Source organism: Ascaphus truei, chromosome 4 (genome assembly GCF_040206685.1).
Source record: "Ascaphus truei isolate aAscTru1 chromosome 4, aAscTru1.hap1, whole genome shotgun sequence".
NCBI classification, from domain to species: Eukaryota; Metazoa; Chordata; class Amphibia; order Anura; family Ascaphidae; genus Ascaphus; species Ascaphus truei.
Genome location: NC_134486.1, coordinates 186518925 through 186546490, shown reverse-complemented (window position 1 = coordinate 186546490; position 27566 = coordinate 186518925). Strand labels below are relative to the sequence as shown.

The following is a 27566-nucleotide window of genomic DNA, read 5'->3' as shown; positions in this document are numbered from 1 at the left end:
CTGCAACACTTTGGATACTAAAACAAATATTGAAAATGTAGACAATAGTCTCTCATTGAATTGTATGAGTGCCATCTTTTAAAACCACCTGATAGTAAGATATTTGTTGTATTAAAACAGAATAAAATCAGTGTCTATAAAAACTGCATGTACTGGCAGTTTCCATTTTTATATGTAAAATACAAATTAATTGAGGTAAACATTCAGCTATAAGAATAATCAATGAGGATCTTGAAATGAACTGAAAAGTGTCTTTAATTTTAGTCATTAGCTATATTTCTACAGACCCCTCAAGAGAACTTCGGGTATGTTTTTTAGTTCATTCTCCATTGTATGACATGTCTGAAACATCAATGTAAAATACATAAATGATATGTGCTCAGTCTGAAAATATTGTCCTTATGTCATAAAAGTCTTTGGTTTAAGGAGGTGTGACGGGTGTCCATGGGCAGGATAATCTGGCATGTGCTGTGACATCATACTGATTCTCTACAAGGTCTGTTGCTGTTCCATGGTCAAACAATGGGGATCCTGTAGAAGGTGAATGCATTGTATGGGGAAGCGATGTATAGTGAGCTGTAGAGCCTCTCAAGTACTGAGATCCAAGTCCGTTAGTTATTCCTCCAGACTGAGGCATTGGTGTGATAGTGCTGTTACTCACGGACCACAAGGTAGGATATTGACTGCAATACAAATCACTTAAATTGTTAGCATTACAATTTTTTTAGCTTGGCACAAATTGAATTTAAATTAATATTTAATAAATACAATAATACATTTTACATATATCCTTTATTTATCTAAAAGGTAGATCAATCATTGGTTTTAAAAATGTCCTTCTTAAATCATAATCTGCTGTATTATTGAAAGTTACCAAAGCTTATAATGCTTTTGGAGGTTTAGTGTATTACACATTTGATAGCTACAGGAGGTAACTGAAAAAGTAATTAACTGTACTAGCTCTTATACTAAAAATCACTTTTTGGTGGTTTTGCTCCTCCTTTTATGTTTTCTACATCTTTAATTTATGCTTTCACACTTAAAAGACATCTGCTTGCATTTTTAGGTTTTTGAGGACTGTATAAAACTGTACCTTTTCCATGCCATAATTTGACTGCAGTCCGATTCTGGCTAATTCTAGTTTTTATATGACTACCAGCAACCATAATGTACTGTAACTTATAAGACACTCGTGAATCTATATACTACATTATACTACTACATAATGTGCAGGGAGGTTGACAATACTGACAAAACGGTAGCAATATTTTGCTTTCTCGTGTTTGTCTAAAACAAGCAGTCCAAGCAGCTTACATATTGCTTCAGTTTACCGGGACCAAGAAGTTTTCCAACTGGTCAAAAATACTTGACCAGCCATACATTGACGGCCAATGTACTAAGTTGCAACGTCATCTCAAGATGAATATCACAACTCACTGGTGATCCCAAAGCCATATTTGTCATATTTTTGTGTCACACACTGGCACAAAGAATTTCAAATATCTCAGAAACCAGGGGGATGCCCGGAGTTCGAGGGACCGTGAATCTGCTTCAGAGGACCTCTCAGTACTAATATTGTAAAAAGAAATATGTGCAAAAATGGGGTCTATTGCTTTATTGCATTAACCCCATTAACCTCTCTTTTGTGTAGGACACAGAAAAGAGAACACCAATTTCCAAAGAAAATTTAACAAGGACATGTGCTCTCTTTCACAAGGATGGCTTTCTGCTTTTGAGATTTTTAGGTTCCCGGAAATATCAATACATTTTAGGTGAATATCTTCAATCATGGTTGGACTTACCTAGAATTAGTTGGAGTACCAGTGCTGTGGCTCATTGGCAGCATCCCAGTATGAGTTGGCATTTGAAGACTGGACCAGTTGTCATGGGATTGGAGCATAGAAAGACAGGCAGATGAATTATCTCCAAAGCTTGCTGCAAGACAAAAATATTAGCAGTTTATTAACCCCATCAAGGGAAACATGAAACACAACTGACCTTTTCTGATACAAGTGTACATCACTAGAAGTAGGAGCGTCTCAGTGAGTAAAGACACTGACTGGCACTGCGTTTGAAGCAGGGGTAACTGGTTCAATTCCCAGTGTCGGCTCCTTGTGACCTTGGGTAAATCACTTTATCTCCCTGTGCCTCAAGCAGCAAAAACATAGATTGTAAGCTCCATGGGGCAGGGACCTGTGTCTGCAAAATGTCTCTGTAAAGTGCTACGTAAAACAAGCAGTGCTATACAAGAACATGCTATTATTATTATCACACACATTACTTATTTAGTGCACAAAGATTGGGACCTGGCAGATGCACTATTAAAGTAATTGAAAGGAAAAGGTCAGGAACTGTTTGAGATGATCCCTAATGCCATATTCAATCTTGCTGGAAGACGTCCTATTAAATTGTCTGAATGAATGTACACAATTAGTTTTCTCTTGTAGGGATGATGCGGCAATATTTGTGTAATAACCAACACATATGACATTTTTCACAACTTAATTTTTTTTATCTGGCAGATAAAAGTAAATTTAGGTATTTTTGCACACATTTGTATGCACATGTCCTGCAATGAACTCTGGGTTGGAAACTTACTTGGAGAATTGTTTCTGTGAGAGTATGGATTGGTATAAGGAGCTGAGCGGTGATTGCGCAGGGATGAATATCGCTCACCGCCATGTTGAGACGAAATGGAGAGAGAGGTTCCAAACTGAGAGTGAGGATTAGTAGGATGACATAATGATCCAGTGCCAGGAATCAACCAACCACCTACTGAGGTATAAAGGAAAGTGTCACAAGATTATTCTCCTCCTAAATATGCCATCAAGAAACATTGATGATTTGTGCAATGGTTTAAGGTACTTCATGTTTCATCTTAAATGACATGAATATTTTACTATTCAATATAAAGAATATTATATAGTCAACAATAAACATTGAGCCTTCTCAATTACTAGTGTGGAGTAGGATGTCAAAGTAGGGGTGAAGTTCGTGAAAAATAAGATGAAATATTAGTTTCTGAGTATCTATTTATTACTTCCTATAAAGCAGGCCTGCACAACTCCAGTCCTCGAGGGCCGCAAACAGGCCAGGTTTTTAGGATATCCCTACTTCAGCACAGCTGGCTCAATTAGTGGCTCAGTACGACTGAGCCACTAATTGAGCCAGCTGTGCTGATTTAGGGATATCCTGAAAACCTGGCCTGTTTGCGACCCTCGAGGACTGGAGTTGTGCAGGCCTGCTATAAAGTATAGTTTAAGAAATGCTTTGAAGTCTAAAATGGTGGATTCCTTGTATTGAGCAGTTACAATATGCGACCAGGTGCATTTCAATCATTAGCATATGTATATGATATACATTTCTTAATTGTTTACAGCAGTAGTCATTAGTCTGCTCAGAAATGCTATAACAATCAATGTTACTTACACTGTGAGTAACCTGACTGTTGACCATCTACTACTTCATCCAGTATGTCTTTGTGATCAGTTCTGTGAAAGAAAAAATTGAAAAAAGCCCACTGAAAGCACTTCCAAATGCCATTTAAAAAAACAAAACAGCAAAGTTTGATCTTTTAAAAATCTAGCTTGTATGCATCAAGTTAGAAAGATATTGGCTTATCTAAAATGCTTTGTTCTGTTTAGTTTTAATCAATGTTAGAGCAATTCCATATTTACTATGCAGTCTTTTGCAGGAAGATACATTCCAAAGCTGAAAGCCATCTTACAGCCCATTTAGGTGAATGGGCTGTAGGGTCTCTTCCAGAGACAAAAGGTGTCACGTCATGAGACTGCTTAATAGATACAGTATGGCACATGATCACTAAAAACATTCAGATATTAGTAGAACAGAAAAGGTTACCTTTCTTTGGCATCAAGGAATGCCTTGGCAAATGGATTGTGCTTTATTTTAAGTGCTGTAATCTGAAAAAGAAAAGGATAAGTAAATGCAGGCAATAACTTCCAAATGTGCTGTACAAATGGCTCTTGTTTGACAACTTTCTAGGTTAATGACTAAAGTAAAGTTTAGTGTTTCAATTTTAACTATTTGATAATGCAGCTATGCAGCTATGCAGCAACAGTAGCAAAAACAATTCTAAATGATGCTAGTTTAGGCTTTGTACCTCTTCATTCTGGTAAGCTGTCACAGCTATGAATTGTGTCTCGGGAAAGGAGTGACTGGTGATCATTCTTTGGGGTCCCCCAACTCTCACTATATGGATTCTAGGCTCGTATTTGTGCAAGGAGTTTAGCATAATCTGCAAGAAATGGAAAAAAATTAACATAATTTAATGAATATGAAATAGCAATAAAACAGGCAAACTAAAAGAAGTCTCTCTCAGCATGGATATAAAGGCAATATACAGCCAATTTAAAAAAATGTGTAGGGTGGTACAGGACCACACTAGCAAGAAAGAAAGAGAAAATACACTAATTTAAGTAGCTAAAACAGGCAGAAAATATGGGCTAAATAATTTGCTTTATTCTAGTATTAAAATTAGTTTTAAAGAAATGTATGAGTATGTGTGTATAACATATCTAGATTGTCAGTATAGGCCAACAATTAACAAAAAAGCACAATTCCCACTGTTTTTCACAATACCTACATTCCCTATGGGTTCAAATAACACATTCCACACTTTCAAACTCCTACCTAAAAAAAATGATACTCATCATGCACAGATCACATGGCTTAGTGAAGTGATGTTGTCTTACCTGGCCTCCTCCATTCATTTTGTTGGTAAGTTTGACTTTGCTAAATGAAACGGAGTCTTTCATCCAGTGAGCTCCAAAGTTGGGGGATTCTGGGTGGATGTAAACACAGCTTGGAGCCTGAGGCTCAGGTTTACCACCTGGCACCCATTCCCCATTCACATACTTCCAACGGTGGTTGTCAGCTGCCACAAAGTCCAACAGAATAGAGTACATGGCATTTGGGTCTAGACCAGACACATTCACCTTCAACACGGGAAACATCCGCCTAAAATATAGAGGGAAAATTAGTTAAATGTCCTTTATATACAGTATGTATGTACAGTATGTGCAAATTCAAATATATGTAGAAACATTGATATTATACCCAATACATTTTAACCCGTCTACAACTGGAGGTGTAGAAAGACAACTTGACTATTTTTCTGTGGGTGGGACTTCGATGTCTTCTTAACAATAGACTAATAAAGTGAGTTAAAAGGTGGCGTTAGAAAGGAAATGAACTATTCTTCCCTGTTTATTTCCTCTGTGTTCCATGATTTCTTTTGTCTTTAGTTTATCGACAATCAACTCATCTGCTCCAAAGTAACTTAATCACTTTGCTACTGAAGCAATAGGCTTATTTAAGTACTGACCTTTTTTACACCTTTTTAGGGGTATGAGGGAGGGGGTGAAGGGAGGGGGGGGAGAGGGGGGTATGCTTATGTTTCAAATTCTCCCAGCTGCAAAACTGGGGCATAAAGTAAAAATAGCTCCAGATTTACCAAATAAATAAATCTATTGCGTTCAATTGAATTTTTTTGCATTGACAAATCTAGTGCTACCTTTTCTGCCCCACTTTTGCTCAAGTCTTGCAGGTGGAAGACTTTGATAACTACACTCCTTAGTGTTCTATCCATAGCTCATCGCACACATTTCTGTTACTATATTAATGTGTTTTATCCTGTTCACTAACACAAATAAAGTCACCGTGAGATGTGTCGGCAGACTTGTGAATTGATATACTGCACATTCAACTTTGTGGTTTTTATCTACTCCTCACCACACATTCTCAAAGTGGTTTGTGATATGTCGATAAATACAATTTTAAGTGGCAACCGCTCCTCCAGCTTCTTTATAGACTAATTGTCTTGGAAATACTTGATGTTTTACTTGAGAAATGCTGAATGTAATGTAAACAAAGTGTTTCAGTAAAGGTATCACATTAAGATTTATTTTAGACGCAATTATATACTAGCTTAAAAATAAAAACTTTATTTGATATAGGTGTAGCCCTCTCTCCCCCTAAATAAAGAGCCTACCGGTATTGCTGTTACCTGTTGGCTCACAGAGGACCCAAGCCTCCGTCACGGGAGCCTGGGGTGGTATAATTATCATCTTGGTGCAGCACCTCCACCTGCAAGAGATCCCGGCATAGTGGGAGAAGCCCCTCACAGGAACCAATAGTAATAGTAAACACACACAGTACATAATAACAACCTTTACTGATAACACATATAACATAACACCACCTCCCAGTATAATGAACACCCTGCCCAGTACCACCATTGAGTGTCCCAAAATGTATATCGGGACCTAGGCACCAATACCCTGATGTCCCTTTCCAAGTGTCCAACCCACCCAAAAGTGTAGGGAGTAGCGCTATCTCGTGAACTGTTGGTGCACTTGTTGAGGTACCTGCCGAGTACTCCAGTACTCGGTGCGCCGACTTAGAAATGAAACTCCATCTGATCCAGCGACATGGTCCTGCACGATGGCGTCCGCCTCTGCGTTGGGTGGACTCCGGTAAGAGGGTCTGAACTTTTAGAGTCTTTGATAGCACCACGGTGGTCTGGTCCCAGACCACAGACCGTAATCACCGCACGGCATCTTCACTATGTCCCTGACACTACAGTAAAATTGTGAAGCATCCCTATCTAAGGGGCTTTCCCTGCAGCAGCCACAAGCTACATGTGAGTGGGGCCTATCTGGGACCTATGGGGATTCTCTGGCCTAGTCTGAGTGCCACTGACACTCAGACCCTACCCCTTGCCTGCCCTGGCTCAAACTAACAGTTCCCTTAACTGTCAGAATCCCAACTGTCTGAATCTCTCAGCCCTATTGGTTGCCTGACAACATGTGAACTGCAGCCCCTGAGGCAGTTGGAACTTGCAGTTCCCTTGCTGCTATACTCCTATAGAAAGGTAAGGGGACAAACGGGGGACCCAGTCTATATTCTCCCCCTGGTGAAAACCCCAACGGCCCGCTTGGAAACATTGTAACATATAACCAAACACACAAGTTATATAATAAAAATGCATTGCACTGTGCAATCTTAATACACACTATACTGTATACACAATCAACTCTACATGAGGTTATACATCTGAGTAAACATCACAATAATAGAGTGTATCTAAGCCCGAAACCATTGCTGAGCCTCATAGTTGGGTGCCCCAATTGTGTCATAGGTTACCCGAGTTGGAGGGTACCTAATTCTTTGGCTTCGGCAAAGCTCTTGTTCCACTCTATCTGGGGAGTAATGTATATAGTGTTGAGGCTCAGCCTCTCCCATTGAGGGTATAAATGTCCCTGAATAGTCTGTCTGGGGCACGAAACACAGGCTTCTAGGATCCAGAGGTTGGCTCGTTGGATCCCGCCCTAGTAGGAGTTGTTCGTCTGTGCCTTTTACCCGTAGCTCGTCCGGGAGGTGCTCCGTAACTTTGGGGTCCCCTTTGAGAGGGTCCCTCCATAGGATCATCTACTGTTTGGGGGCGGTTTCTTCACTGTCCGTGGGATCTTAGGGGGTCACAGAGATAGTTTTGTTTCCAGTCTCTTGGGTAACTTCTAATTGTTCCGGCTCACGGTTCAGTGGTGTAGCTGGTATTTCGGGTTCAGCGTCTCCCACTTGTGGGATAGGAAGAAGATAGTTGCGGTGTCAGACCTTTACCCGGCCATCCTTGTCTTTTATTCGATAGACCGGGAGGCCCAGCATGTGCGATTTGACCTCATAGCCACCGTCACGCCAACGGTCAGCGAGTTTATGCTTTACTAGGTTGCGGAGAAGCACTGCATTTCCAGGATGGATTTTCCATTGTCTGACCTTGTGGTCATAGCATCTTTTGTTGTTGGCATTGAGTTTAGCAGTGGACTTCTCGGCTTGCTGGTACAGTAAGCCAGTTGCAGGTTATCCTGAAGTCTTTGCAAGTATTTAAAGTGCGCTGCATTGTGTATTCTGTCTGTTGATACTCGTAGATGTACATCCACTGACAGCCTGGCTTCTCGCCCAAACATAAGGAGGTATGGGGAGAAACAGTTATACACGTGTACCAGAGTCTCCACATGTCGGCTCCACTCTGTCTTCTGAGCACCTTGCAACGTGCCTAACATGTCCAGCAACATCCGGTTGAATCGCTCTGGCATAGCATCACCCTCCGGATGGTATAGGGTTTTCCAAGACTTGGTGATGTCCAGGATTTTGACTAGCTCCTGGATTAGTTTGCTTTCAAAGTCCCGGCCTTGATCGGAATGAATGCGGTTGGGTAGGCCATAATGCATGAAGTACCTATCCCAGAGAATCTTCGCCACCGTAATGGCCTTCTGGTCATTGGTTTAGAAAGCTTGTGCGTATCCGGTGTAATGGTCTGTGTTGACCAGCACGTTACCGATACCTCGGGCATCAGGCTCGATGCACAGGAAATCCATGCACACCAAGTCCATGGGACATGAGCTCTTTAGGTGGGCCATTGGTGCGGCTCTGGTAGGTAGCGTCTTGCGTTGAATACACCGTGACCACCGTCGACAGTGTCGTTCCACCGAATCACGCATTTTTGGCTAGAAGAAACGATCTCTGATGAGTCCAAAAGTCTTTTCCACACCGAGATGTCCATGCTCATCATGCAAGGCTTTCAGGACCATATATTGTAGGTTCCTGGGGAGATCCAGTTGTCTTCTATCCGGGTGGTTGTGGTATTGCACCACCCGATAGAGTAGTCCATTGTCGATTTCGAATTTATCGGGCTCTCGCATGAGATTGCAACCATGTCACTAGGAGCACGTTTCAGAATCGCAGGCTTGTTTCTCTGGATGGCAAACAAAAGAGAAAAAAGAGAAAAAGTCCTTGGCGCACTACCAGGTATGATAAACCTGATGTATAAGTTCCCAATTCTCTGAATGAGGGAACAGTTCATAGATCTCACAGATGGTCTTTCAGAAATTCTTTGCTGGTAAATGTGTATCTGAAATCAGACAAAACAAAAGAACCATTGCGCAGTACTCTCTGATATTGAAGAACACACCCACACAGCTGCTAACTACTTACATAAAAGTAGATAGTCAAGGGCCTTGAAAGGTATCTTTAGCTTGTGCTCTGGTATACAGGACTGGATAGCAGTGGGTCTTCAGATGGTAATAGCCCTCTCCACATGGATCAATCACAGTCGCGGAATCTGTGATCCACCAAGCGTTGCCTGAAACACAAGGATCCGCTCGTGTGGTGAAACGCACTCACTGCGCATGCGAAGGTCAAGGGCGAAAGGCAGAAACCTGCGGCGCATGTGGTAAGTCAGGGCTTACCACATGTGCCGGAGGTTTCTGCCTTTCACCCTTGACCCTCGCATGCGCAGTGAGTGCGTTTCACCACACGGGCGGATCCTTGCGTTTCCAGCAACGGTTGGTCGATCACAGATTCCGCGACTGTGATTGATCCATGTGGAGAGGGCTATTACCACCTGAAGACCCACTGCTATCCAGTCCTGTACACCAGAGCACAAGCTAAAGATACCTTTCAAGGCCCTTGACTATCTACTTTTATGTAAGTAGTTAGCAGCTGTGTGGGTGTGATCTTCAATATCAGAGAGTACTGCGCAATGGTTCTTTTGTTTTGTCTGATTTCAGATACACATTTACCAGCAAAGAATTTCTGAAAGACCATCTGTGAGATCTACGAACTGTTCCCTCATTCAGAGAATTGGAAACTTATACATCAGGTTTATCATACCTGGTAGTGCGCCAAGGACTTTTGCTCTTTTGTTTGCCATTTTGTCTATAGCCTTATGGATAGGGTTGTTGAATATCCTTAGGCAGCCACTCCCCCATTCACTCTTTGTTGATTGTGGGGTTTCCTTGCATTATTGGTTTATCCTTACATATTTAGGGTTAATCAATTTCACATTTTATGTGTTATCCTACACTGACTGTCATTTATGGTTGTTGTTATCACGTTATGTAAATAGGTTGAGCGCTTAGTATATGTTTAGATTCTCCTTTCCTTCACTATTGTTTCTCTGGATAGCTTGACGGATGATGCCAGCTATGGGGTCCCGGATCTGATATTGAACCATATCCCTCCACGCTATGATTTTATCGTGAGTGATATTCATCCCTTCTGGATCACAGTAAGTGGCAGGGATGGCCCTTGATTGACATCCTAAAGCGTCTGCGACCCTTAATTCTGAGAAGGCTACCCTATCTGCTAAGACAGAAGCCGTGCTGCACATGGCTCTCATCCCTGGTCCCGGGATCTCTTCCCAGCCATCATCGTCGGGAGTGGGGCTCAGCCCTGGTCTTCGGGATAGGGCATCTACTCCTATATTCAAGTGCCCTGGTTTATACTTCAGTATGAACTGGTAATTTGATAACACTGCTAGCCATCGATGGCCGGTAGCATCTAATTGATGGTGAAGGGATTGTTATCCGTCCTCACTTCGGAGGATACGCCATACAAATAATCATGGAGTTTGTCCATGATGGCCCACTTGAGGGCGAGGAAATCCAACTTGTGTACCGGGTAATTTTGCTCGCTAGGAGTCAAACTGCAACTGATGTAGGCTACTGGTCGGAGCACCTCTGGGTTCTTCTGGTGCAAGACTGCACCTAAGCCTTTAAGACTCGCGTCTATATGGAGGACATAGGGCTGTTCCGGATCGGCATAAGGAAGAACAGTTTGCCTTGGTTAAACTCCTCTTCAGGCCCAAGAAGAAGGCCCGTTCGCATTCAGTCATCCATTTGTCGCCAAACGGCTGTCTAGCAGAACTGGCCTTTCATCCGATATCTTTGGTGTATATCTTGAGGAGATTATTTAGAGGCTTGGCCTTACTGGAATACCCTTCCACAAAGCGACGATAGTAGCCACGGAATCCGAGGAAAGAGCGTAATTACATGACATTCTCAGGTCGCAGCCAATTCACCACAGCCTCGACTTTGGCCGGATCAGTGGCGATCCACATAGGTCACCGAAGTGCGACAGAACCGGCATTTGTCGAGTGACAGTTTCAGGCCCTCTCGCCCCAGACGGTCCAGCACTTTAAGCAGCCATTTTTCATGTTCTTTCAGGGTCTTACCGAAAACAACAATATCGTCTAGGTAAACCAAACATTCCCGAGGACTCATGTCTCCAATGGTTTTCTCCATTAGGTGTTGGAATGTTGCTGGAGCCCCACAGATGCCTTGTGGCATGCACGTAAACTGTTAGAAAGTCAGGGGCAGACGAAGGCAGTCTTCTCCTGGTCTTCTTTACTCATCGGTACCTGGTAGTACCCAGATCGCAAGTCCAGAACACTGAACCACTGGCTCCCAGTTAGTGTGTTGAGAATCTCTTCGATGCGAGGAAGAGTATATTGATCGGGTATGGCACGGTTGCTCAGTGTCCGGTAGTCGACGTGCAATCTTGCCTCGTCTCGATCAGGGTAGCAGCACAATGCGGCCATGAGCTTCACTCCCCCTGGTGGAATCTCTGTTATCCCTGCTCGCCGGTTGAAGAGAACTTCATGATGGTCTAAAGCAGATATCTTGTAACACTCGTCCAACAGGATGTGATGGAGGTTTAGGCTACTCAGAGGCAGTTCAGCGACTTCTTGTAGGTAGGCCCTGATTATTGTCCATACTATATCAGTGTTAGTTCCCAGGATAATCGAGTACTTGGGCTGCTTTTGGGGCTTGGGACACACTAGGGCCTCCACATCAATAGGGTGCGACTTGCCTGTGTTAAACTGAATTATCTCCAGACAAACATTCACAATCCCGTCAATGGGGTAGTCCTCATTACTCAGCCCCCTCACTTTCATATCCTTCGCCGATTGCAAGGGACGGTGTTGTAGGTGTTGGTTATAGAAACCTCAATATACGATGGTCACTTGGGACCCAGTGTCCAACAACGCTGATGAGTATACACCGTCCATAACGACACGTATGATAGTGGCTGGTCCTACCCGACTGTAAGCGTTCAATGGTGGGGTTCCATCGTTGGGACTTGGCTCAGAAGGGTCATCAGAGGGCAGGGAAGTGGTCTCGTCCGATGGGGCAGGGGCTTCGGCAGTGTAAACCGCACAAATCATGCGTTGGGGTGGGAATTCTTAATTGGGGTTGTTGTTCTTCTTTGGGACATTCATAGGCGAAGTGTCCCTTTCGACCACAGCTGTAGCAGATAAGGTTCCTGAGGGTGGTGCGGCCTATATTGGTAGGAGATATTCTCTCGGCCGGTTTGGACTTGGCGGACAATGATTTTGATTCAGAGTCCTCCTCTATACTATAGGGCTCCTTAACCTTTGGAGCAGATGTTCCCTTGGGTTCACACTTGAGGGGTCCTTTGGCCTTCTTAGGGTCATGGAAGTGCAGCTGCACTTCATGCTTCCTGGCATGCCGCATTAAGTCTAGGTAGCTGGGAGACACTGTGACTGCAGCAGCTCGCATCACCAGGGCTATTGGGTGGGAAGGTAGTGATCCCTTCAATAGTTGCTGCTTGAACGATAACCAGTCTATTTCTGCAGCCAAAATTATTTTCATAGTGAGAAGGGTGCCCAAGAATAGTTGGAGCCTGAGAACGAAGACGGATAATTCCTCTTCCTCCCTCTGGAGAGCCTTGAACTGGGCCAGGAGCTCATCCTTGTCGACTTCGCTTGTGTAAGACTGGGTCAGCAGCTCCACCAACTCGAGAGCAGGAACCTCTCCCTCTGTGTCCCGATGCGTTCGTACCAGTTGTGCAGCCGGGGGTCGGAGACACACAACCAACCTCTGTCGCTTGATGGCTTCCGAGCACGACCACTTGTCTAGCACGTGGAGAGCATGGTCCCTCCAAGTCTCAAACCCTTCTTCTCCAAAGTGTGTTGGCACTATCCCGGAGAAGACCTTGAGCTTTCTGTAATTCTGCTACTGTGAAGACATAGTTATGTCCTCCACTAGTTGCGGTAGCGTCACTCCTAAGTTGGAAGTTCCCAAAGACAGGTTGCTATAAACTGGGCTCTGATTAGGAGTTGGGTCAGGGATACTCTGATACCGGCTGGTGATAGGTGTATTGGGTATCACACCTGAGGTGAAAGTGACCCTGGGTACAGGTAGGTCTGCTCGAACTGGAGTACTTGGGGCCATCCATCCTCCAGGACTGTAGTAGACGGTGGATGCTTCAGCGTGAGAAAGGACATCGGTGGAGAGCCAGAGATGGCCGGTGTAGCCTGATAGAGAACCTCGGAGGCAAGTCTCAGAGTGAAGGTCCCTATGGAGGTTGGTAACTCAGAGTATCAGTGGATGCCCTGTAGGCAGGGCCTTGGATGGGTTTAGAACCTGAGGGGCCATGTCCAAGCATATATCATGTTCTGTGGCCAATAGTATGACACTAGAATGGAAATCCGTGTCAAGTTTGCAACCTAAGACCCTGGCATTGGCCAGACCCGGGAAGTTTTGTGCGTGGTCATGGACAGCAGTTATTGAGGTAAGTAGGGATACTTCTCCCACCGCAACCATGTGGCGTGGGGACATGTGGTACTCTAGGACCCAGTCATGGGCCTATTGCCCTGTGGGTGTGAACATGGCTGTCTGAAGGGTTTCACAAATTTAGACTACTGAGCAGGGCACCCCAGGTCTGTAATCTCAGCAGCGCCTCCAAATGTAGCCCTCTCTCCCCCTAAATAAAGAGACTACCGGTATTGCTGTTACCTGTTGGCTCACAGAGGACCCAAGCCTCTGCCACGGGGAGCTTGGGGTGGTATAATTATCGTCTCAGTGCAGCGCCTCCACCTGCGAGGGATCCCGGCAAAGTGGGAAAAGCCCTCACAGGAACCAATAGTAATAGTAAACACTCACAGTATATAATAACAACCTTTACTGATAACACATATAACATAACACCACCTCCTAGTATAATGAACACCCCGCCCAGTACCACTAGTGAGTGTCCCAAAATATATTGGGTGCTAGGCACCAATACCCTGATGTCCCTTTACCGGTGTCCAACCCACCCAAAAGTGTAGGGAGTAGCGCTATCCCATGAACTGTTGGTGGACTTGTTGAGATACCTGCCGAGTACTCCAGTACTCAGTGCAGCCGACTTAGAAATGAGGATCCGTCTGATCCAGCGACGTGGCCCTCCGCGATGGCATCCGCCTCTGCGTTGGGTGGACTCCAGTAGGAGGGTCTCAACTTTTAGAGTCTTTGATAGCACCGCGGTGGTCTGGTCCCAGACCACAGACCGCGATCACCGCACGGCGTCTTCACTGAGTCCTTGACACTACAGTAAAATGGAGAAGTGTCCCTATCTAAGGGGCTTTCCCTGCAGCAGCCACAAGCTACACGTGAGTGGGGCCTATCTGGGACTTATGGGGATTCTCTGGCTTAGTCTTAGTACTACTGGCACTCCGACCCTCCCTTCACCTTGTCTGCCCTGGCTTCAACAAACAGTCCCCTTAACTGTCAGAATCCCAATTGTCTGAATTTCTCAGCCCTATTGGTTGCCTGACAACATGTGGACTGCAGTCCCTGAGGCTGTTGGACCTTGCAGTTCCCTTGCTGCGATACTCCTATGGAAAGGTAAGAGGGCAAACAGGGGACCAGGGGGACCAGGCTATATAGGGCTTTTCTCCCAATGGGCCCAAAAGCGCTTCTCAATTACAGACACAATCCCTGCTCAGATGAGCTTACAATCTATGTTTTTGGTCACTGAGGCACAGGGAGATAAAGTAATTGCCCAAGGTCACAAGAAGCTGGCAACGAGATTGCACACAAGGAGAACAATACAGCTGAATCACAAGGACATTCTGAAAAACAAATTTATTTGCTGAAAAAAAAGGCCCAACGTTTCAGGGAAATAATAGCTTTTCTGAAACACTTCGATACATAATTCCCAAGTAGTTTTAATTCAAACAAATGATTAAACTTATGTCCACTCTGTCATATATTTATATGGAACATTAGCTCCATCGTTTGCCTGAATTTAAACCACTTGAGGTTTTTGTATCAAAGTCTATCAGATGCAATACTCTAAACCTAGGGTGACCAGATTTTAAAAATGAAAAACCGGGACACTTAAAAAAATTATTTATAAAACAATGTATATCACGTTACACCCCCCCGTTGCCATGACAACGAGACACTAACGTCAGGCGGTGACATGTTGCCATGACAATTTGGCATCACTATAATGCGTCACGCTGTCATGTCAACTTGATGCCGCGTGACGTCACGGAGCGTCTCGTTGATATGACAATGTGCATTACGTGACGTCGCGCAGCCATGTTGACGGAATTTGGAGGGGAGGATACAGCCAAAGGCAAGATAAATATATAATAAATAGATCTAAAAAAATGTTGTTATCTCTGGGTTAGCCTTCAATAGAAGGTGGCAACCCTGGCTGCAATGTGTGTTTGTGTGTATAGAGGTGAGGGCTGCAGTGTGTGTGTGTGATTGTGTGTATAGAGGTGGGGGCTGCAGTGTGTGTGTGTGTGTGTGTGTGTGTGTGTGTGTGTGTGTGTGTGTGTGTGTGTGTGTGTGTGTGTGTGTGTGTGTGTGTGTGTGTGTGTGTGTGTGTGTGTGTGTGTGTGTGTGTTTGTGTGTATAGAGGTGGGGGCTGCAGTGTGTGTTTGTGTGTATATAGGATTTCACTATCATAAATAAATAAAACAAACCACTTTGCAGGAAAAAAAAAACACAAAAGCGCACCAAGATTGAGATATAATGTGTATTTCAAACAAATAAAAGTAGTAGTAAACACTTCCATGTATAAAAACTTTAATGGTCCTGTTCACGATCGTAACTTCTATGGTAGGGCAACAGGTGGGATGAAAAGGGGGGTGGTTCCAGTCTCTAGTAACAAACCCCGCACGCTGGGGCTGTATTCTTGGGCTGTGCTGCGTTTTCAGCTCCACACGCTTGTCGGCATGGTGGTCTGCGTGACGCGCATGCGCAGCGAATGAAGCCCCCTGTAGTAGTCCCAGAGATGCCTGTCCGTTTTCCGTTTTGATCGTTAACAGCAATAAAAACACTTGTGTGAAGACTGGCTGTATGTGATAAACAGACCAGCGACACCCTTCGCGACGCGTTTCGAATACAAAAGTATTCTTCCTCAGGCAATATCAGGGGCACCTGTTTGGGGTCTTCTATATACCAGTCCACATATCTAATTGGTTAATACCAATGAGTGAGCATCCAATCCGCTATTAGTTAGAAAAAGAAGGGGGATGGTTTACATTCACCAAACCTGCCCCTTGATGTTGGATGGAAAGAAACAGATAATTAATGCTGTATTGTCTTAGTGGCACTTTGAATAATAAATAAATAATAAAAACAAAAGTGCCACTCACTGGTAGAGATATATAAAGTGATACCTACAGGTGGCCCTTTTTAACAAGTGTGACATTTAAAATATATTTCTTAATATATAAAAAATACAAATACAACATTGTGCTATCATATACAGATACAGCAGTTAGACATAAAACATATAATATTAAGGAGTGGATGGGGAGGGGGGTGGGGGGGGGAAAGGCAAAAATGAAGGGGAAAAAAGGCATATTAAAGAAATAGAAAAAGTTAGAGAAGGGAAAAAAATATGGGGAGCATGCTGATTAAAAATAGTTAAAATAGAATACATCTCAATTTTGAGGCTTTACTAGATTAATAATAAATGATACAAACAGACTATAAAGCAAACATTACCAATCATTTAATTACCGCAAGAAGGGAGTCAATTCCACATAGTCATTTAATCCCCCAGGATGTTTAGTTTGGAGTGTGTATATCCAGAATTGCTCCCTCCTTGCGATATATAGATCCTTATCACCAGCTCTGATAGTTGTGGTGATATGTTCTATACCCATATATTTGACCCCTGTGGCACTACATTGATGAACATCTTTAAAATGAGACAACAAATGGGTTAATGGTTTACCAGAGGCTAATATCTTAGGGATGTTGACAATATTTCTTAAATGTTCCATCACACGTACCTTAAGATGGCGTTTTGTGCGACCTACATATTGTAGTCCACATCCACATTGTAAGATGTATATAACATATGTGGACAGACAGTCAATATAATTTGTAATATCATATTTGTGATCCGTCATTTTGGACTTAAAATAGTCTTGTGTCAACATTCTTGGGCAAATTTTACATCTGTTACATCTATGATTACCCTTTAGCCCCAACAGATCTCTGAGGTCCTTCTTCTTATTGGGGACACTGCCTTTTAAGAGGCTCGGGGCCAATATGTTTTTAAGATTGTTGCTTTTTGTAAAAACAATAGGAGGTCTTTTAGGTAAAAACTTTGTCAAAATGGGATCCAGATGTAAAATGTACCAATACTTGTTAAGAATATGTTTTATCTTATTATGTGACCTATTAAATTTGGTAATAAAATACGGTATCTTATTTTCTTTATCTGGTTTGTATTTTTTCTTCTTGTCAGTGTATTTCATTATTTTTGGCCTTACAATTTGTGGTACAGTATTAGATGTAATGTTATCACTGATAATTGTATCTTCCACTAAATGGGTAGGTGTGTCCAGGCTCCCAATACCATTAACGTATACATCATGATCCGACTTATTAATTTTAGGGCAAATTAATTTCTCCCTATTAGTGTGCAATGCCTTATTAAATGCTTTGTTAACCGTGGTCTTATCATATCCCTTTTGTAAGAATCGTTCTTGAAGTATTTGTGATTGAGACTTAAATGTCTCTAAGTCAGTACAATTTTGCCTGATCCGCAAGAACTGGCTATAGGGGATATTGTTGATACTGCACCGACACACTTTATTCGAGCAAATACCCGGTATGTACCTGGCAGATACCTGGAATGCGCCGCTCCTCACCTCTGACAAGCCCCGTTGTGTTTGCCTTCCCAGCCTGGGTTCATGCCTGGCTGATGGGCGGCTGATCTGTTAAATGATAATGATTAGGATTTAATAGGCTGCAATGCTTCGCGTGTCTACCAGATGGCATAAATTCATGAATTGTAATGCAGTATATATATATATACTGTGCATTATTGCAGCCAGCGGGAATAAAATGCTTCAATCCCTGCTTGGAAAATACCTCAATGCACTCGGGCAGAAAACAGTCACAAACCTCAATACACCCGGGTATACCCGAATTCGTGGGACTAGCCAAGCTCGAATAAAGTGTGTCGCCAGTGTACATCTTTTTTCATGGCCACTTGTAGGATGCAGGAAAGAGTTTACATTTGTACTCTTAAAATGAGTTTTGGTAAGTAACTTGTTTTCGGAAACATATATTTCCAAATCCAAATAAGTAATGGTGGTTGAATTTAGCTCACTAGTAAAGGTTAGATTGAATTGATTTTTATTCAACCCAACCACAAAGTCATCAAATGAGGTGCTATCACCATCCCAGATGGCAATTACATCATCGATGTATCTCCGCCACATGATCAACTGCGGCGGAGACACATCGGCACCCCATATATGTAACGATTCCCACCATCCCATGTATAGATTTGCAAAAGATGGTGCAAAACGTGTCCCCATAGCAGTGCCACACAGTTGTAAATAAAACTCGTGCTCAAAAAGAAAATAATTGTGTGTCAATATAAATTCAATTGAGTCGTGAATAAACCTGCGTTGATGGAGTCTATACATGGGATGGTGGGAATCGTTACATATATGGGGTGCCGATGTGTCTCCACCGCAGTTGATCATGTGGCGGAGATACATCGATGATGTAATTGCCATCTGGGATGGTGATAGCACCTCATTTGATGACTTTGTGGTTGGGTTGAATAAAAATCAATTCAATCTAACCTTTACTAGTGAGCTAAATCCAACCACCATTACTTATTTGGATTTGGAAATATATGTTTCCAAAAACAAGTTACTTACCAAAACTCATTTTAAGAGTACAAATGTAAACTCTTTCCTGCATCCTACAAGTGGCCATGAAAAAAGATGTATCAACAATATCCCCTATAGCCAGTTCTTGCGGATCAGGCGAAATTGTACTGACTTAGAGACATTTAAGTCTCAATCACAAATACTTCAAGAACGATTCTTACAAAAGGGATATGATAAGACCACGGTTAACAAAGCATTTAATAAGGCATTGCACACTAATAGGGAGAAATTAATTTGCCCTAAAATTAATAAGTCGGATCATGATGTATACGTTAATGGTATTGGGAGCCTGGACACACCTACCCATTTAGTGGAAGATACAATTATCAGTGATAACATTACATCTAATACTGTACCACAAATTGTAAGGCCAAAAATAATGAAATACACTGACAAGAAGAAAAAATACAAACCAGATAAAGAAAATAAGATACCGTATTTTATTACCAAATTTAATAGGTCACATAATAAGATAAAACATATTCTTAACAAGTATTGGTACATTTTACATCTGGATCCCATTTTGACAAAGTTTTTACCTAAAAGACCTCCTATTGTTTTTACAAAAAGCAACAATCTTAAAAACATATTGGCCCCGAGCCTCTTAAAAGGCAGTGTCCCCAATAAGAAGAAGGACCTCAGAGATCTGTTGGGGCTAAAGGGTAATCATAGATGTAACAGATGTAAAATTTGCCCAAGAATGTTGACACAAGACTATTTTAAGTCCAAAATGACGGATCACAAATATGATATTACAAATTATATTGACTGTCTGTCCACATATGTTATATACACTACCGACACGCTTTATTGCGCATCGGCCAGATCCGCAAGCCGGGAGATTTCCCGGCTTGCTAGTGGCCGCCCCTCGGCGTGCCGCGCGTCATAGACGCGCGGTCACGCGTCTTCGGGAGCCTGCGCCCCCTGCACGCGCGTCCAGGGCTCCCCGAGGGAGCCCTGGTGTCCCGCGATGTGGGGGACGGCGGCAGGGGGTTCCGGGGGACCCGGCGGACCCGGCAGTGGTAGGGAGAGCGCCCCGATCGGAGGGCGCTCTTCCGCTGCTTCGGCGCGCGCCCGTCACCCTCGGGCGCGCGCCAGGCTACTGCTGCGGCCAAGAACGGGCAAATGCTCGAATAAACTTGGCCGCAGCAGTACATCTTACAATGTGGATGTGGACTACAATATGTAGGTCGCACAAAACGCCATCTTAAGATACGTGTGATGGAACATTTAAGAAATATTGTCAACATCCCTAAGATATTAGCCTCCGGTAAACCATTAACCCATTTGTTGTCTCATTTTAAAGATGTTCATCAATGTAGTGCCACAGGGGTCAAATATATGGGTATAGAACATATCACCACAACTATCAGAGCTGGTGATAAGGATCTATATATCGCAAGGAGGGAGCAATTCTGGATATACACACTCCAAACTAAACATCCTGGGGGATTAAATGACTATGTGGAATTGACTCCCTTCTTGCGGTAATTAAATGATTGGTAATGTTTGCTTTATAGTCTGTTTGTATCATTTATTATTAATCTAGTAAAGCCTCAAAATTGAGATGTATTCTATTTTAACTATTTTTAATCAGCATGCTCCCCATATTTTTTTCCCTTCTCTAACTTTTTCTATTTCTTTAATATGCCTTTTTTCCCCTTCATTTTTGCCTTTCCCCCCCCCCCCACCCCCCTCCCCATCCACTCCTTAATATTATATGTTTTATGTCTAACTGCTGTATCTGTATATGATAGCACAATGTTGTATTTGTATTTTTTATATATTAAGAAATATATTTTAAATGTCACACTTGTTAAAAAGGGCCACCTGTAGGTATCACTTTATATATCTCTACCAGTGAGTGGCACTTTTGTTTTTATTATTTATTTATTATTCAAAGTGCCACCAAGACAATACAGCATTAATTATCTGTTTCTTTCCATCCAACATCAAGGGGCAGGTTTGGTGAATGTAAACCATCCCCCTTCTTTTTCTATCTAATAGCGGATTGGATGCTCACTCATTGGTATTAACCAATTAGATATGTGGACTGGTATATAGAGGACCCCAAACAGGTGCCCCTGATACTGCCTGAGGAAGAATACTTTTGTATTCGAAACGCGTCGCGAAGGGTGTCGCTGGTCTGTTTATCACATACAGCCAGTCTTCACACAAGTGTTTTTATTGCTGTTAACGATCAAAACGGAAAACGGACAGGCATCTCTGGGACTACTACAGGGGGCTTCATTCGCTGCGCATGCGCGTCACGCAGACCACCACGCCGACAAGCGTGTGGAGCTGAAAACGCAGCACAGCCCAAGAATACAGCCCCAGCGCGCGGGGTTTGTTACTAGAGACTGGAACCACCCCCCTTTTCATCCCACCTGTTGCCCTACCATAGAAGTTACGATCGTGAACAGGACCATTAAAGTTTTTATACATGTAAGTGTTTACTACTACTTTTATTTGTTTGAAATACACATTATATCTCAATCTTTTTGCGCTTTTGTGTTTTTTTTTTCCTTTTTCTTGGGACTTGGTATCGCTGTTGGAGTTTCCTGCTGGGATCCACATTGGAGGTGGGGGAAGACACCTTCAACATCAAGAGCTGCAAAAGATTTGAGAGGAACCACCATTCCAGCTTCCTAAAGAGCAAGAGCGCGGACTGGACATTTTTTCTAAACCACTTTGCAGCCTGAAATCTGAAATGTACTTTCTAATCTCTACTGTAGGTAATAAAAAATTAACACATTAATTAAAATTACATAAATAATGAAGACATTAAAATTAAATAAATAATTGACTAAAATTAAATTAAAAAAATGAAGGCATTAATTAAAATTAAGACATTTTAAAAATGTTACATACCTCATTCCTGACCTTGTGGCTTGTGTATATAATATTACAATTTGCAGACTAAATAGGGGAAATAGGGTTGTGTGTTATAAATATATGTTGCTACTTACAGTACTTATTAGCTCTGATAGGAGGTGGATTAAGAAGATAGACTAGACCAGTGATTCCCAACCTTTTTTGTTTGGAGGAACCCTTGAAGTATTTCGAAAATTTTTGGGGAACCCCTATCTGGCTGACACATATTAGGCCGCGCTAATAGTGCTGGCGACGTCGTGTCAAAAATATGTATTGACCCTGATGTGTGCCCTTATAGTAGGAGCGACAGGACGGCGCGGCGGCTTGGTCGCAATTGCTGGAAGTCACTTCAATTTGATTTTTCCAGCGACCACAGCATGACATCAGCGTTGCCGGCACTATAAGCGCGGCCTTAGCCGCGCTCATAGGCTGCGCTCATAGTGGCTGCGCTCATAGTGCTGCGCTCATAGTGCCGGCAATGCGACGTCGTGGCAAAACAAGGCTGCGCTCATAGTGCTGCGCTCATAGTGCCGGCAATGCGACGTCGCGGCAAAACAAGGCTGCGCTCATAGTGCCGGCGATGCGATGTCGCGGCAAAACAAATGTATTGCCGCCGTCGCGTGTGCTTATAGTAAGCGCGACGCAGCGACGGGAGTGGCGCAAATTTACGAAGCCGGTCAAATTTGATTTTTCAGAGGCTATCACCACATGTGACAGCCTCTGAACCAATCAAAGACCTGGTCGCCGGAAAGCGAATGACAACTTTCGCTAGTGGCGACAGGTGACATCATCCGTCGCGTGCACTATAAGCGTGGCCTTAGGTTAATTTCACACCTCACGAGCCCCCTCTATTTCACATCCTCTACCCATGAATTTATCTCCCCTCCGTCTCACTCACTCTTCCACCCTCCCCCCTGTCTTACTCCCTCTTTTCCTCACTCACTACCCCTCTATCCTCACTCGCTCCTACCTTCCATCAATAACCCCACTCTGCTCACTCAATCCCCCCACAAAATACATACCAAAAAACCCCACCCCGCAAAACATAATAAAAATACCTGCCCCCATCAAACATTTTAAAAAGACCCCCGCTGCCCCAATACATTTTTTTTTAAATCTCCCATCTCCCCCTTTCCCCCTTGCTTCTCCCACCTCTCCCTTTCCCCCCTTACCTCTCCCATCTCTACCTTTCCCCCCTTGCCACTCCCATCTCTCCCTTCCCCCCTGCCTCTCCCATCTCTCCCTTCCCCCCCTCGCCTCTCCCACCTCTCCCTTCCCCCCACGCCTCTCCCACCTCTCCCTTCCCCCCCGCCTCTCCCATCTCACCCTTCCCCCCCCTGCCTCTCCCATCTCTCCCTTCCCCCCCCCTGCCTCTCCCATCTCTCCCTTCCCCCATCGCCTCTCCCATCTCTCCCTTCCCCCCCTGCATCTCCCATCTCTGCCCTCCCCTGCATCTCCCATCTCTGCCCCCCCTGCATCTTCCATCTCTGCCCCCCCTGCATCTCCCATCTCTGCCCCCCCTGCATCTCCCATCTCTGCCCCCCCTGCATCTCCCATCTCTGCCCCCCCTGCATCTCCCATCTCTGCCCCCCCCTGCATCTCCCATCTCTGCCCCCCCTGTATCTCCCATCTCTGCCCCCCCGCATCTCCCATCTCTGCCCCCCCCGCATCTCGCATCTCGCATCTCTGCCCCCCCCAATCTCCCATCTCTGCCCCTCCCTGCATCTCCCATCTCTGCCCCCCCCTGCATCTTCCATCTCCCCCATATCCTACCTCAGTCGGCTGCAGGTTCGGCAGAGGCGGCTGATTCGGCGGAGGCGGCACTGTCTGTGGCACGTGCTCACCAGCAGTAGCACAGGAGGTGCCGCACTGCTAGCGAGCGGCTGTGAGCGGGATCTGGGGGGGGAGGGGGAACGACTGGGTGCCAGAGGGAGGGGGTGCCGGGGTGAGGGAGAGCTCAGAGCCGGGGACCGGGTGCCAGAGGGAGGGAGAGCCGGGGACCAGGTGCCAGAGGAAGGTAGAGACGGGGACCGGGTGCCAGAGGGAGGGAGAGCCGGGGACCAGGTGCTAGAGGGAGGGAGAGCCGGCGACCGGGTGCCAGATTGAGGTAGAGCCGGGGACCGGGTGCCAGAGGGAGGGACGGCTGAAGAGCCAGGGAGCCGAGGTGCCGGGGGAGGGAAGACGGGGGGGAGCGGGAAGGCAGGGGAGAGCGGGAAGGCAGGGGAGAGCGGGAAGGCAGGGGAGAGCGGGAAGGCAGGGGAGAGCGGGAAGGCAGGGGAGAGAGGGAAGCCAAGTTGCCGCCCTTGCGACATTTGACAAAGCCCCGCCCCCGGCATCCCATCCAATCCCCTGCAGCCCTGCATTCTAAAGCCCCGCCCCCTAGCATCCCATCCAATCCCCTGGGCCCTGCATTCTAAAGCACCGCCCCCGGCATCCCGTCCAAACCCCTGTGGCCCTGCATGTTTAACTAAAGAAGCCCAACCCCCCGGCAGTCAAAATACTTACCCGCTGCTGCCGCCGCATCCTCCTCGCTGCCGCCGACTCGAGCAGTGCCCGCCGACAAAAAAAAACGGGACCAGGGAGAAAACCCGGGACATTACCGGTTCGCACCGGCAACCGGGACAGAAGAGAAAAAAACGGGACTGTCCCGGCAAAAACAGGACGCCGGGTAACCCTATCTAAACCGCACCAGGCATATTATATAAAATACCTCACCGTAAAGTATGCATATGGTTTTCTTTGACAAGTCTGGTACTGTTTGTTGGCATTGACATTATCCCAGTTCTGCAGTCAAGGGACATTGCTACATAGTACCACTGAACATTAGCTTCACTTGTAATACTGTACATAGTGAACACTTTCATTTTAAGCCAAGAATCATTTAAGACAAATACCAATACCAGGGCATAAAACAGCACCATATATATAGCAAAGAAAAGGATATAAAGAAAATACAATTCTTTATTTTTTGTAAGTTACCCTCCTGAACACTCGATAATAGGACTAAAGGGGGTTCTTTACTAACTCTCCCAGATGCAAAATGGGGCCAAAGTTAATGCAAAAAAATTGCACCAGGTTTATCAAATGAAAAACTTCCAAAGCTTTCAATGTGATTCCTTTACTTTGATGAATATGGCTCTGTTTCTTGCACTGGTTTTGCCTACTTTTGCAGCTGGGAAACATTACTAAATAGGCCCCAAAGTGTGATAAGGCTCAGTAGCGTTTAGCATTTTGTACTCATGTCTTCCAGAATGCAAAACTGGGCCAAAATCATAGCAAAAAAGAGCATTGTAGGAAAATAATCTAGCTGAAAGCAATTCTGGTAAAATTATTTTGCCCTGGTTTTGCCATAGTATTGCAGTCTGAAGACTTTAGTCCCTGTTAGCAGCTTTTGGCCATAGTGAAAAAAATCAGTTGCACGTAAAGTGAACAGTGGAATTTACCAAAGCAAATTTACCACACAAAAAATTAAATACTGTAATGAGAGGATTTGTTTTCTGATGTTACATCTCTTGATTCATATCTTAATCAAAATGGTGACAACCGCCACAAAATAAAACTCATAAAAGTATCTGTAGCATTAAAAAAGATATCAAGGATAACTTGCTGTATTTATTACATAATGGGATATTTGTCCTTAATACAAGGACAGACTTAAAGGCCATAGGAAGAGGAGGGGGGGGGGGGGAAGAAGAGACTAATAATCTATGTTTCACAAATATTTTATTATAGTAAAGGATTTAAAATAAAAATAAAAAGTATGCATCTCAGTTGCTTCTGCATTTGTAAGAATGCTTAGATGATCTCATTCTTCATCTAATTTGTCTACTATATACTTCCATGCCGGAGAAGCCAGCAATGTTACAGACCCAACTAAGGGCCGTTGTATAGTGTGTGCGGGTGCGCGTGGCGCGTGCCTGTGCGAACACGCGTGCACGCGACACACACTTTTTGTGTGTATGCTGTGAGCGAGTGAGGTACTGTATGTATGTATATGTGTGTGGGTGTGTCTATGTGTATGAATGTGTGTGTGTTATAAATAAGTTTTGAAATAAATAAATACTTTAATAAATTGTTTATTAACATTCTACATACACACACACACACATACATACATACATACACACATTTCAGCGGCGGTAGCGGAGCAAATTCTTTATTTTCCTCATCTTCCACTGTCGGCCGGTTCCACACTCACGGCCATGAGCGCGCTGCATCATTATAGAAAGGCTGACTAACCTCAGCCATCTATAACTGTCACGTGCGCGCACGGCGTAGCAAGCGTACGCAGTATAGAACAGCCCTAATAGGTAATACAGCTGTATCAGGCATTATTGTCCCCGCTGACACAGGATGGTGGGTGCAATAACATGTTAGCCCCATCCCTTTCTTTGCATACATCTCATCCATTTAGAATAGCTACTGCTCCCGCTAGCGCGTTGTGTGTGTCCCGCTGCACCACGTCAACGGGAACAATAATAACCCCAAAATATTACAAACAATTATTTCCTTATTAAACAAATATTTGATGTATTGTAAAACAGTAGCACTGCATACTATACGTAATCTAATTCTCAATAGATCACCTTTTATTTTATTTTTTTACAATGGGAAATATATGGCAATAGAAAAGGGACACTAAATATATATAAAATAAATGGAACAAGGAAAAATAAAAAAAAACAGCATGACTTATTAAAGAATGTATAATCAATGAATGACAGAATACTAAAATGTTTGGGGGTTATTTATCAAGGTCTCTGTTTTCTACTAATAGATGATGATTGTATTTCTATTATACACAGTACATTATAAACGCCCCAATGCAAAACCAAGACACTGGGAAACTTGAGTATTGAATGATATAATACAGTAGTGAATGAAGTACCAATAAATATTCGAAAAAATGTGTTAAAATACAACAAACCGCCTAGTGCAGAACAAACAAAAGTCAGGGCGCGGTAACATTATTTTTCAAAATGCAGATTGTTGCATTATTTTAAACACAGTGGGGGTTTTGAATCAAGTCTCCCGACTGCAAAATCTGGGCAAAAACAGTAGCAAAAAAAAAACTGTAGCAGATTTGTCAAAGATTTCATTAACAAGTTATATTTTTTTTTGTTCCAGTTTTGCACTGATTTTGTAGCTGCAAGATACATAACCCACAATGAGAAAACAAATTCTCTATTTGCAGTATAATAAGCACAGTAGCTTTGTGAAATTGGGGCCTAAAGTATATTTTGTGGCACTCTATGAAATAGTCATCTTAATTTATTGTCTGGGATAATTACATATAGTTACTCTTCTATCATATCAGATTTTTTAACATTATTTGTTAAAGTAATATACCCAGTGCAATGTACATGCTAAAATATTACTGTGATTACCCTCCCTTTTAAAGAATTAATGTTGGGGTCTTACCTGCCATTCTTAGTGACTATCATCTCATTGGTGAGCTCTTTGAATCTCATCCACAGCTCATTCTCCTCCAAGGTAACCTTAAGTTCTCTCTCTGTGGGGTCTCCCTTCTCACTGCCAGCCTGGAGATCATTTTCCACAGCACTGAGAAGATGATCTACCCTATACTGTAGGTTCTTGCCACAGCTTTCGGTTGCACTTAAACTCATCCTTCAACTCTCCTCTCAAGAAGTTTTCTTCCACCAAAAAGAAGTCAAACACTTTTAGCAGCTCCACAAAGGATACACTTCGTTTTAAAATGTATTTGATTTTAAGACATACAAATAGTAAATCCACTTGAACTTAGCAGCAAAAGTTTCACTGACCAAGACTCGCTTGATTAGTCTTCAAATAAATAGGCATGGACATGATGTGATGACATCACTAGTAGTTTAGGGAGAGGGGTGATTGGTTAAACTTCTCTTTG

General features: G+C 43.6%; 1 protein-coding gene across 3 annotated transcripts; it reads right to left on the bottom strand.

The window, feature by feature from the left end:
• Window positions 1-421: 421 nt before the first annotated feature.
• Window positions 422-27309, bottom strand: TBXT (T-box transcription factor T). 3 transcript variants are annotated; one of them, XM_075594771.1, is made up of 8 exons: window positions 27104-27309; window positions 4716-4980; window positions 4124-4258; window positions 3862-3923; window positions 3430-3491; window positions 2599-2775; window positions 1803-1935; window positions 422-683 (listed from the first exon to the last, which is right to left on the bottom strand). In XM_075594771.1, the coding sequence occupies exons 1-8, from the start codon at window positions 27307-27309 to the stop codon at window positions 422-424; spliced, it is 1302 nt and encodes a 433-aa protein (XP_075450886.1). The 3 variants fall into 3 exon arrangements, with proteins under 3 accessions (XP_075450886.1, XP_075450887.1, XP_075450888.1); XM_075594772.1 differs by having other exon boundaries at window positions 2599-2772; XM_075594773.1 differs by lacking the exon at window positions 2599-2775.
• Window positions 27310-27566: the final 257 nt, after the last annotated feature.